At 39.8% G+C, this 12,532-nt stretch overlaps 1 protein-coding gene across 2 annotated transcripts in view; it reads right to left on the bottom strand.

The window, feature by feature from the left end:
• Window positions 1–12,532, bottom strand: part of LOC117292309 (fibrillin-2-like) — a 117,101-nt gene that overhangs the window by 10,988 nt on the left and 93,581 nt on the right. For both annotated transcript variants that reach the window (XM_033774330.1, XM_033774329.1), the window contains 12 exons: window positions 12,411–12,524; window positions 11,586–11,699; window positions 10,277–10,390; window positions 9,808–9,918; window positions 9,125–9,238; window positions 8,408–8,521; window positions 7,132–7,245; window positions 5,686–5,799; window positions 4,210–4,323; window positions 3,359–3,472; window positions 1,948–2,058; window positions 851–964 (listed from right to left, as the gene is read on the bottom strand). In XM_033774330.1, the coding sequence (XP_033630221.1) occupies window positions 851–964; window positions 1,948–2,058; window positions 3,359–3,472; window positions 4,210–4,323; window positions 5,686–5,799; window positions 7,132–7,245; window positions 8,408–8,521; window positions 9,125–9,238; window positions 9,808–9,918; window positions 10,277–10,390; window positions 11,586–11,699; window positions 12,411–12,524 (1,362 nt within the window). The remainder of the gene's footprint in view (window positions 1–850; window positions 965–1,947; window positions 2,059–3,358; window positions 3,473–4,209; window positions 4,324–5,685; window positions 5,800–7,131; window positions 7,246–8,407; window positions 8,522–9,124; window positions 9,239–9,807; window positions 9,919–10,276; window positions 10,391–11,585; window positions 11,700–12,410; window positions 12,525–12,532) is intronic.

Below are 12,532 nucleotides of genomic sequence, written 5' to 3'. Positions count from 1 at the left end.
ACGCACCCATAGTGTGTAGGCACTTGTATACTCAGTACTTTCATGTGAAAAAAAAATCACATGAATTTTTACTTGAATGGGATTCGAAACCATGACCTTCGCAAATATAAAGCAGTGAGTAGGCTTACACATTCAAATTGGGGAACTATAACAAATAAGGAAAATATAGTATTTTTTCAAGCTGTCTTCTCATTTTTGATTTGCTTGAGGTTGAATGGCTTCTTACTGGCACCCTAAATGAAGATTTTGACAAAATAGGGAGATCGCCAACGTCAGGGCTAGATAGCTTACATGTAGTTTGTAGAGAGCTGGCACGACAATTGTAATACCAAGAGAAAGAAATAATTTTCCCACAATTTGATTTCGGTAGTGAGTAATGGAGAGCTGTTGGTAGTAGAAAATTATTGTGAGAAACAGCTCCCTCTGAAGTAACGTAGGTTTTGAGAAAGAAGTAGTTATCCACGAATTTGATTTCAAGACCTCAGATTTAGAATTTGAGGTCTCGAAATCAAGCATCAGAAAGCACACACCTTCGTGTGACTAGGGTGTTGTTATCTTGCAATTGGGTTCACATTTTCACAGGTTTGTTATTTTATGCATATGTTGGGATGCACAAAGTGAGTTGACTGGTCTACCAAAGGTGTCCAGTGCCTTTAATCTGGTGTAAAAACATTCAAAGGCGCCGGTCAAGATGGAAAAGAGGGAATTCTCAAGTGATAGGGAATGCAAGTGTGAACAGGTTTGTCTTCAGTTGCTGCTGAAAGAGGGGGATGCCGTGTATTTCACCGAGGTTTCTAGGAACTGACTTCCAGGCAAGGCCATAAAGTTTGAAAATGAAAGATGTTCTTACTGGTTTCACAATTCTCTCCGGTGAATCCAGGGACACACTGGCAGGAGTAACCATTTAGCATATCGGTACAGGTACCTCCAAAGCGGCATGGGTTAATGGCGCAGTCGTTGATATCTGGTGAAAAACAGTCAAGAAAAGAAATATATATTAACATGTATAAAACAGATACATTGGGAATGGCATGTCACAAACCAGGAGCTCTACGGTGGACTACTGAGAGTTAGCACCAAGATTAGGACAAGAAAGCTGAGATTTGCTGCTTCTTTATGTCTATAAATGCTCCCAGGGTCTTGCTCCAAATTATCTTTCTGATCTAATGTCTTCTTATACACCTGGCAGAGAAGGTCTGCGTTCCTCCTCTGATAAATCCCTTCTCTGTGGGCACAGGCCTTCTCGATCTGCCGGCTCCAAGTCTTTTTATCTGGCTGAGCCAAGGAATGGAACAAGTTACCTAAACTCATCAGGGAATCATCTTCTACTGCCATTTAAAAAAAATCAAAAATCAAAACCTATTTCTTCAGTCAGCCTCGTCATTAATCCTTTGCTGTTTTGTTTATCTTTCTTTCTTGTTCTTGTTTTATTTATTGTTCAGCGCTTTGATCTGTGCTAAAGGCGCTATATAAATACCTATATTATTATTATTAATATTATAGCAGGTCACTGTCTCAGACATACTGAGCTGGCAGTGAGCAGGCTTGTGCTATGGGCCCCTACTCAAGGTCACTGTTCCCGAGGCAGACCACAAACCACCTATGTGTTCACCTTGTGCCGGGATTGTGGACTGCAACGAGAGGAATGTGTCTAGAGGGCCATCAATTGATGCTCCCCTCGAACCCCTTCTCTTTTCGATAAGTGTACAGGGTTCTTTCACATGCGTTACACAACACATGGGACCAACAGCTTTATGTCCCATCCGAAGGACGAAGCAATGTTTAAGTTTCTTGTTACAATGTCACGGCTCGGGATTCGAACCCACACTCTGCTGATCAGAAACACCAGAGTTTGAATTCGGTGCTCTTTAATTGCTAGGCCACGACACTTCCACGACGAGAAACAAACAAACAACTGAGAAGTACATGTATAAATTGAGAACTCACCAGTTTCACAGTTGATTCCGGTGTATCCGAGGAAGCAGTCACATGTATAGCCGCCCACTTCATCCCGGCAGGCACCGTTCACACATGGTCCACTGTTACACTCATTGGTGTCTAAATAGAACAGACAAGAATCAGAGGATAAATGAGAAGTGTTTTAAAGGCAGTGGACACTATTGGTAATTACTCAAAATAATTATTAGCATAAAACCTTTCTTGGTGACTAGTAATGGGGAGAGGTTGATGGTGCAAAACATTGTGTGAAATGGCCCCCTCTGAAGTGCCATAGTTTTCGAGAAAGAAGTAATTTTCCACAAATTTTATTTTGAGACCTCAGATTTAGAACTTGAGGTCTCGAAATCAACCATTTAAACGCACACAACTTCATGAGACAAGGGTGTTTCTTTCTTTCATTATTATCTCGGAAGTTCGATGACCGATTGAGCTCAAACTTTCACAGGTTTATTATTTTATGCATTTATATGTTAAATACACCAACTGTGAAGGCTAGTCTTTGACAATTACCAATAGTGTCCATTGCCTTTCAGACAGGAATTATATACATGTAGTCTTTATCAAAACGTGGCCTCGGAATCTCCAGTTTAAACAAACTTTTGTACAGGCTTGTGTACAGAAATCTGTTTACAGCGGTTTCACAGTGTACATGTTAAAACATAGTAATTAACAAAACCAATTAAAAACATGATTTGGGGGGATTTTTCTCCAAGTTATCCCAAATGGACTGCACGTTGCAGTACCCCTTTCTGCAGCTTGTTATTTTCTGTTAATTGTGTTTATTTCTCATGTTTATTTCTGCTTTTGTTTGCTTATTTTGTTTATACATGTAAATTGTTCTTTATTTTGGTGCTGTTGCCCTGGTTTACTATAGTCTTCACCAGGACACCAGCACCATGCGCTTAGAAATGTAGTATTCAAGCCAATGGACACTTTTGGAACAGAAAACAAATTAAAAGTTCACAGATACATGTAACTTACAGGGTTTACAGAAGGTAATGGTGAAAGACTTCTCTTGAAATATTATTCCTTGAAATGCTTTACTTTTTGAGAAAACATTAAAACAATATCAATTTTTGATATCGAGAATTACGGATTTATTTTAAACACATGTCATGACATGGCGAAACATGCAGAAACAAGGGTGGGTTTTCCCGTTATTTTCTCCCGACTCCGATGACCGATTGAGCCTAAATTTTCACAGGTTTGTTATTTTATATATAAGTTGTGATACACGAAGTGTGGGCCTTGGACAATCCTGTTTACCGAAAGTGTCCAATGGCTTTAAGCGCGGTATAAATTAGTGTTATTATTGTCATTATGGCACTCGTAAACATCTGATAGGGGTGGGGTAACACAGGGTTAAGGTGACATTGACTAGACCTTATACATGACTTACTTGTTTCACAGTTGGTACCAGTAAAGCCGTCCAGACAGGTACAGCGGTAGGAATTAACAAGATCTGTACACACTCCTCCGTTCTGGCAAGGGAGGCTGGCACACTCATTGATATCTAAAAAAAGGAAAGAAAACATGCCAATCCGTGACATTGAAACTTTTATTCATTTTAGTTTGACCCATACACACAGATGAGTGAAAAGAATCACAGGCATATGACCTGGGCGGGATTCGAACCCACGACCCTTGCAGTCCTAAAGCAGTGTCATACCAACTTGACCACCAAGATTGCCCGGTAGCAAACAACTTTATGAATCAGTGTCATGCAAAATGTGTAATCAGTTTTTTTGCTGTTTTCTTGTGACCCAGACGGCCAATCGATCTCATCAAGCGCTTACACTGCCAGTAACTGTTTTGTTAGCAAAATCCATATCTGTAATGTCCTTTAACCGAAACCGCTTACTGTGGATCAGTGAACAAAAACTTGATTTATAATAATAATAATAATTTGGGGGGCTAATCATCCTTACTCGCAGCTAAGAGCTGAATTGCGAAGGACGCGGATACAACGTGTTCGAGAAGCAGGCATGCAAGGGCGCCTTTGGCTGCCAGCCACATCAACCTATTATGACCACGGAACACAGCCAAGATCGAAAGTGTTTGATTTTTCCCGAGGGAGGAAAACCTGATGTTCTGGAAAGCCCTCGTGGCAAAGCAGAGAACCAATGCACAACTCAACTCACATATGGCCCGGCCGGGAATCGAACCGGGGTCACCTTGGTGAGAGGCGAGCGCTTTACGCACACGCCAACCATGCCACCCAATAGTAATATAAATATCTGGATAATTTACCTGTTTGACAACGATTGCCGGTGTATCCAGCTCTGCAATTACAGGTGAAGAAATTGACAGCATCGAGGCACACTCCGCTATTAAAGCAGGGGTTGCTATTGCACTCATCAATATCTGATAAAAAGAAAAGAAAAGTCCACCAGTTTATCAAGAGAATGCTAAAAAAACATGCTCAAAAAACAAATACCACAAACTCAATATATACAAATATTAACAAACATTTAAAGGGAAGGTACACGTTTGGTAACTGTCAAAGACCAGTCTTCTCACTTGGTGTACATGTATCCCATCATAAGCATAAAATAACAAGCCTGTGAAAATTTGGGCTCAATTGGTCATCCAAGTTGCGAGACAACGATGAAAGAAAAAATACCCTTGTTGGACGAATTTGTGTGCTTTCAGATAAGAATAAAAGACTTCTAGCTAGAGAGTTCTTTTATTTTTTGAGTGAGAAATTACCTCTTTCTCAAAAACTACATTACTTCAGAGGGAGTCGTTTCCCACAATGTTTTACACTATCAACACCTCTCCAATGCTCGTTACCAAGTCAGTTTTTAAATTAATATTTGTTTTGAGTAATTACCAAACGTGTACCTTCCCTTTAAAGTACTGTTCATTCCTTTTAACTACTCTTGTCTGTTATTACATTGTAAATGCATTCTGTAATGCTGTGTTAAGTTTAAACAGTATGGAAATAATAAATGTAAATTGAATTGAATAAGTTAGAAAAAAACTATGAGTTTGCGGGTTATGAAGAAAATTGAATTAGCTGTTGCAAACTGCTTAACAACCAAATAATGAATGCAAACAAACACTATAGCAAAGAAAGACACTGGACACTATTGGTAATTGTCAAAGACCAGTCTTCTCACTTGGTGTATCTCAACATATGCATAAAATAACAAACCTGTGAAAATTTTAGCTCAATTGGTCGTTGAAAGTGCAAAATAACAATTTAAGAAAAAACACCGTTGTGTGCTTTCAGATGCTTGATTTCGAGACCTCAAATTCTAAATCTGAGGTCTTGAAATCAAATTTGAGGAAAATTACTTCTTTCTCGAAAACTACATCACTTCAGAGGGAGCTGTTTCTCACAATGTTTTTTACTATCAACCTCTGCCCATTACTTGTAATCAAGAACGGTTTTATGCTAATAAATATTTTGAGTAATTACCAATAGTGTCCACTGCATTTAAGTCTTTGAGAAATGCTATAGTTGAAACATCAACCCATTATTAACTATTTATTGCAAATAATGAAGAAGTGAGGAGTAAATTTGTTTCTTCATTCTATTCAGAATCACAACATTCTGGATTTTTTAAGCTTGAAATTCGGAAGAGAATACCCCACAATGGTCACTCTAAAAAAACAAAATAAAAACCTAAACTAGTTTAATTATATTGAAGGGGCATGCAGGCTATTTTGTGGGGCCAGACAACCAAAGGACATTAAGGTTCGTCCATTAAATCAACTCACTGGTTTCACAGTTGGTTCCCTCGTATCCTGCGGCACAATCACAGGCGTATCTGTTGATCAGATCCACGCAGTTGCCAAAGTTAAGACAGGGTGAAGACGCACACTCATCAATTTCTATGAAGAAAAGACAAAGAGATACAGAATTACAGCACGGAAGAGAAATCTAAATCAACTCAGTCCATACATTGCAACTAGAAACCTCCGTTCTGCTAACAAAGACACCCTTTGTTATCCCCGATGCAAATTTAACATCTATTATATCGTTGCGGTACCCGCTGCCAAAACATAGGATTCGAACTGCCTCTAGCTGCCGGGCAACCTCGGTAGTCTAGTTGGTAAGACACTGCTCTAGAATTGCAAGGGTCGTGGGTTCGAATCCCACCCGAGTAACATGCCTGTGATATTTTTTTCACAGGACTCGGGAAAGTACTGAGTATACAGTGCTAACACACATCGGTGTATGGGTAAAAACCAAAACTAATAAAGACACCCTTGTTATCCCGAACATTGCCCCCAAAATATATGGTCAATGTAGTTTTCAGTTTGCTGCACCTCATTTATGGAACAATCTCCCTCGACACATTAAACAAGCTACCACTATCTCAAGTTTCAAGACTCTTCTCAAACCATTTCTGTTCAGTTCATTGTATATGTAATTTGTTTTTGTTCATCTGAGCGCTTGGAGACTCTCTTTTGGAGGTGTTAGGTGCCTTATAAATGCAGTTGTTATTATTATTAATGTTATCGTGAGAGACCTGGCCAAGGACCAGGGTTCGCCCTAATTTCTTTTAGTGACTGGCCAGCAGAACCAGTTAGCTTGTAATTTCACCGGTCAGTCAGCTTTTTCACTAGTTTATGTTTCATACTAATAATAACTATTAATAATAATGACGTCTACTATAGTGCTGGTATCCACAAAAAGTGGTCACGGCACTTGCTTCAATAAACAAGTTCCTTCTTGTTGGCTTTCCTGTACAGGTGCAATGATCGATTTCTATCATTCTTTTTTTTCCAATAAGCAGGAGAGAGTGCTTGTTAAATATATGTTTTACTGAACCTTCATTTTTTTTTTTTAATCACCAGTCCTGGCCAACTTCTTTTGTGACTAAAGCCCGGTTCATACTTCCTGCGAATGCGAAGCGAATTTGACGTGAATTTGACGTCACGACCATCCTTTGGCAGCGATATTCGCAAGTGAGTAGAGCAGAGTTCTTGCGAATTATTCGTTGCGAATTTGTGACGTCAACATTCGCTTCGCATTCGCATTCGCATGAAGTATGAACCGGGCTTTACACTGTACATGTACCCCCTATAAAAGCATACAAAGTACTAAGGTTATAAAAATTAACAAACAAAAGCACAATTTCTTAAGAAGCACAAGTTCTTAAGATTTCACAAGACACCCAGAAGAAATTCCAAGCATAGTTGTAGCCATTCTGCACTTACCAGCTTCACAGTTGGTGCCAGTGAAACCTGCAGCACAGGTACATGTGTATCCATTAACAGCGTCGTTACATGTCGCTCCATTCCTACACGGGTTGCTACGACACTCATTGTTATCTATAAGAAGAGAGAAGTGGAGTTCAAAATAATGTTAAAGACAAACAACAGACTAAGTGTTTATTAAAAGACACTGGACACTATTGGTAATTGTCAAAGACCAGTCTTCTCACTTGGTGTATCTCAACATATGCATAAAATAACAAACCTGTGAAAATTTGAGCTCAATTGGTTGTCGAACTTGTGAGATAATAATGAAAGAAAAAACACCCTTGTCACACGAAGTTGATGGTTGACTTCAAGACCTCAAGTTCTAAATCTGAGGTCTCGAAATCAAATTCGTGGAAAATTACTTCTTTCTCGAAAACTATGTCACTTCAGAGGGAGCCGTTTCTCACAATGTTTACTACCAACCTCTTCCCATTACTCGTCACCAAGTAAGAGTTTATGCTAATAATTATTTTGAGTAATTACCAATAGTGTCCACTGCCTTTATAAAAAAAAAACAGAAAACTACGCGGCAGTTAAGTTTAAGGAACTAGTTTGAGATCACAGATAGTAGAAAACATCTCTTGAATTTTTTTTTCTGCAATGTCATATTTGATGTGAAATAAAAGTAGCTACCTGGTTGGAGTTTATTGCTCAGTGAGTGGTTTATGAACAATAATATTCTTAATCAATGTCATGCAAAATGTGTAATTGGGTGTTTCCATATTTTTGTTGTTGTGACCCAGATGGACAATCGATCTCAAACTCATAATAATGGCTTCTTATATCGCGCTCAGGTCCGTCACGCAGTGACGCTCATGGCGCTTTAACATTATTACCCCTGGTCACTGGGCCTTCGATCATTCCTTAAACCCTCTCAGCTCCCTAGGGAGTATAATGCCTTGTGCAACAAATGCACGCTACTCGGCTAAATCAATCATAAGAACCATCTCTGCCCTCACAGGTACCCATTTACCGCTGGGTGGAGAGAAGCAATTATAGTTAAGTGTCTTGCTCAGAGACACAAGTGTCATGAGCGGGATTTAAACCCACACTCTGGACAGAAAATAGAGCTTGAATTCGGTGCTCTTATCCGCTCGGCCACAACACCCCAGAGGCTATATAGATATCTTACCACTAGACCACCAAAAAATTGCCAGATAAGAGGTAAATCGGACCCTTAGAAAAAAAAGTATAGCGAGACAATTATCATGCTTGAGTTTTCGAAACTTACTGGTTTCACAGAAGATTCCGTAGAATCCGGCCAGGCAGGTACATTGGAATTGGTTGACAAGGTCAGCACATTGGCCTCCGTTGCGACAAGGGGAGCTAGCACATTCATTGATGTCTGTTGGAGATGACAGAAGACAAGGAAAATAATAATATCATTAACAAATTCTTATATAGCGCATTCCACAATAACCGTCTCAATGTGCTCTGCAGCCGATTTCATGAAACGCTAGATTTAATCCTACATGTATCTTGAGTTTAATAGGACGAGAAACTCATCTTAACTTAGGATGGATTCAATGCATATTAACGTCTTCATCTGTTTAACTCGTCCTAAGTCCTAAGATGAATCCTTAGGAAGGAGGAGTTTGGTGAACTCGACTGCAGGTCATTGGGTAAATAACATCCCTTTAATCTTTCTCAGCTCCCTGGGGAGTATACAACCCTGGGCTGCTGTTGTGTTGTGTCTAAAACCTTTTTAACACAATATCAACCTCTACCCTCGCAGGTACCCATTTATACCCCTGGGAAGCAATGACAGTAAAGTATCTTGCTCAAGGACACAAAAGGTTCCGACAGGGATTCGAACCCACTCTCGATGACTTAATCCCCAGAACTTGAATTTGATGCTTTTGATAACCACTCGTCCATGACACCCTACATACTCGATCTTCAGTACTTGGGAGAGGGCGACGACTCAAAATGAGTAAATGCTACTCACCAGTTTCACATCTCTCTCCGGTAAATCCGGCTCGGCACTGGCATGAGTAGCTGTTGACTCCATCGATACATCGCCCTTCATTCTCACAAGGTGAACTGAAACATTCCTGGATATCTAAAATTCAACAAATCATCAACAAATATTTTTAATCTTTAATTTTAAAATCTTTTAGAGTAAATTACTTGTGTCACAGTCACAAGTTCTCTAAATGGTTTTAAAATCTCCAAGATTACTCAGCAGCTCGAGGCAGTTCAAACCTATGTGAGAGTAACACCTGGTCCAGACAGGCGCTCCAGAGTCTCACCAAACCAAACAGATTAAGAGCGACTCTGGGTCGAGCCAATTAAACTTTGGTTTCAGACAGGCAATCTTTAACATAACATTAACATTAGATGCGGCTCATGACAAGTTCCAAGTCTGAACTCTGGGTCGAGCCAATAAAATTTTGGTTTTATACAGGCGAGCTTAACATAACATTTACATTAGGTCCATCTCATGAAAAGATCGACGTCTGATGCCAAGGCGCTCCAGAGTCGTTCCGAATGACTGCAAAAGTTGACCTTTCAACTTCTAGCGCATCCAGTCGCTCCTAACTGTTTCAGACATCCAACTTTTCATGTACTTAATTCATAACTAGGTTCAGCGCGACACTGGAGCACCTGTCTGAATTGGCCGTAACTTACTTGTGTCGCAGACGGTTCCGGTATATCCTGGTGTACACTGGCAGCTGAATCCATTGATTAGATCAGTACATTGTCCAAACACACACGGTCTGTTCTCACATTCATCAATATCTAACAAGGAAAAAAAACAGGTGGAAGATTAGATGCAGCCTTTATACCGTGCAGGACTTGCGCATATTTGAACATCCGGGACCAAGTTGGTCCCAACCATGTTTAGTTTTACGTGTGCGCAAGTCTGTTTGTTTAAAATACTTCATATTTCAGTTTAAGCAGGTTATGGCTATAAAAGTTATATCACACTCAGAGATGCCAACATTTCAAATTCAAAAAGAGATGTTTGCCCTCAGACAAGAAATGTCCATACAATTTAGCATTGACGAATCTACAGTTAAGTGTACATTCGTAAAATTAATCTACACTTTCATCAACAGAGTGACATCACATAAATTGTTTAATAAGATAGACTTACTGATTTCGCAGTTGATTCCTGAGAAGCCTTCTCTACAGGTGCAGATGTAGCGATTGATCTGGTCCAGGCAGTTACCGCTGTTCTGACAAGGGTTGCTGCCGCACTCATTGATATCTAAAAAAACATCCCAACAGATCGTTATAACATCGCAAAGTATCTACAAACCTCACTATGTGCTCTCGTCGTTTAAAAGGCGTTTTATTCTCGGCCAGACCAGCGCCCAGTTTCATTGAAGGAACACGTTGCCTTGGACCAGTCGAGTTGGTCTATAAAAAGCGTTTGAAACAGTTTGTTATGTAATGCATATGGTTAGAAAGATGTTCTAAAAGTAGAATATAATGATCCACACAAGTGTCACTCAAAATTGCGTGGATTTCTTTTTACTTTGCGAACTAGTACGGTCGGCCATTTATGGGAGTCAAAAATTTGACTCCCATAAATGGCCGATCGTGTTAGGCGACGACTTAAAAGGAAAACCGTGCAATTTCGAGGCATGTTTGTGTGGATCATTGTATTCTACTTTTACATCTTTCTACCCATATGCATTTTATAACAAACGGTTACAGAACGCTCTTCAAAGACCAACTTGACCGATCCAAGGCAACGCGTTCCTTTAAGCCTGAACTCTTTACTGGTAGAATCTTAGTTTGCATTGCCCCAATTACTTTACATGGGAGGAGGTTTACATATTTATTGGGTTTGCGGTAACACCGTGTGTGTATCTACGTACTTGCCAGGTAGAGTTTGTTCTTAGAGGTTAGCTTTTCTTACTCTCTGTGCAGGTGGTTCCAGTCCAACCAGCCCCCTAAATTCAGTCCAACCCACACTAAACTTGGGTTGGTCCTGCGCTTAATTTTAGCATGTTTTCAAAATTTAGCAACATTTGACCAGCTCGGACAGTAGATTGCCGCGATTATTTTACATTCGGCGTGTGCGCTTACGTACGCAACTGTCCACTCGCGTACATCCGCACTACGAAAACCGTAACTTCGACTTGATTGCCGTACTATAAAAGGAAATGCGCCTTTTAATCATGACGGACATGCCGCTCGCAGTTTGTGCACTGATCAGCAGATTGTGCGTTCACATTTACTGCATTTTTGCTTCGATGGCACATAAAAAAATAGCAAATGGCACATGCAAATAGCCGTACAACTGCCGTACAAAATTTCAAGCGTTTGTATTGGTTTGTACATAAACATGGATGCGCCCACACGGCTTCAAAACCTTAGGGCGTGTATAACGGGGTGTTAGCGCTCTAGTCAATATTTATAGCTCTATGGTTTATACATAGTTAGCTTTTTCTTACTGTCTGTGCAGGTGGTTCCAGTCCATCCAGCAGCGCATGTACAGGTGAACCCATTGACAAGGTCCGTGCACTGAGCTCCGTTGCGGCATGGACGACTTGAACACTCATTGATATCTGAAGGATAAAAGGAAAATGTGTAGATGAGTCTCTATAACTTCAACACTTTGTTGTTAATAATAATAATAATAATGGACACTTTTAAAGCGCCGGTATCCGCCGCAAGCGACGCTCATGGCGCTTCTCTACAAAAGAACAACTATTAAGCAATGAAAGTAGCAAAACAAATTAAGAAAATAAACTTCACACAAAAAGCTTCTCTATGAAGATGAGTTTTTAAACTGTTCTTGTTGAGTGATTTGGAGAGTTTCACAGTTTCACAGTTTCCGGGAGGGAGTTCCGAAGCCTCGGTGTTACAGCCGTAGCTAGAGTCACTACTAAACTGCCTCTTTAGCATGTTTAACTACCAGGGATAGGCTGTTGAAAAAAAAAACCTGAACTCTGAGCGCAAAGCATGCGAGAGCATGCGGGATAGAAACCTTGCGAGCATGAAGCCCAATTATAAACATTCATCTTTGGTTTTAAAAGTCCTACTCTGCGATCTGGGGCGTTATTATAATGGTATAATCCCCATTTCTTTAAGTATTTGGCTCTTGAAAACATAAAAAAAGAAAAACAAACAAACATAGCTTTGTTTATTGGTTATTCCTAAAAAAAAAAAAAAAAATTGTACTCTGTTTTCATGAAGTATGGAAACAAATATAAGTTTGAATGAATAAATGAAAAAACCAAAAAAACCAAAAAACACCAACAATAATAACCTCTTACCATTTTCACAGTTGACTCCATCGTAGCCTGGCAGACAGTTACATGAGTAGAAGTTGATGCCATTCCTACATGTGGCACTGTTTTGACACGGGTTGCTGGCACATTCATTTATTTCTGCAGAA

The sequence above is a fragment of the Asterias rubens genome, chromosome 7 (genome assembly GCF_902459465.1).
Source record: "Asterias rubens chromosome 7, eAstRub1.3, whole genome shotgun sequence".
Classification (NCBI taxonomy): Eukaryota; Metazoa; Echinodermata; class Asteroidea; order Forcipulatida; family Asteriidae; genus Asterias; species Asterias rubens.
Note: the sequence above shows the minus strand (reverse complement) of the source record. Positions and strands in the feature narration are given on the sequence as shown.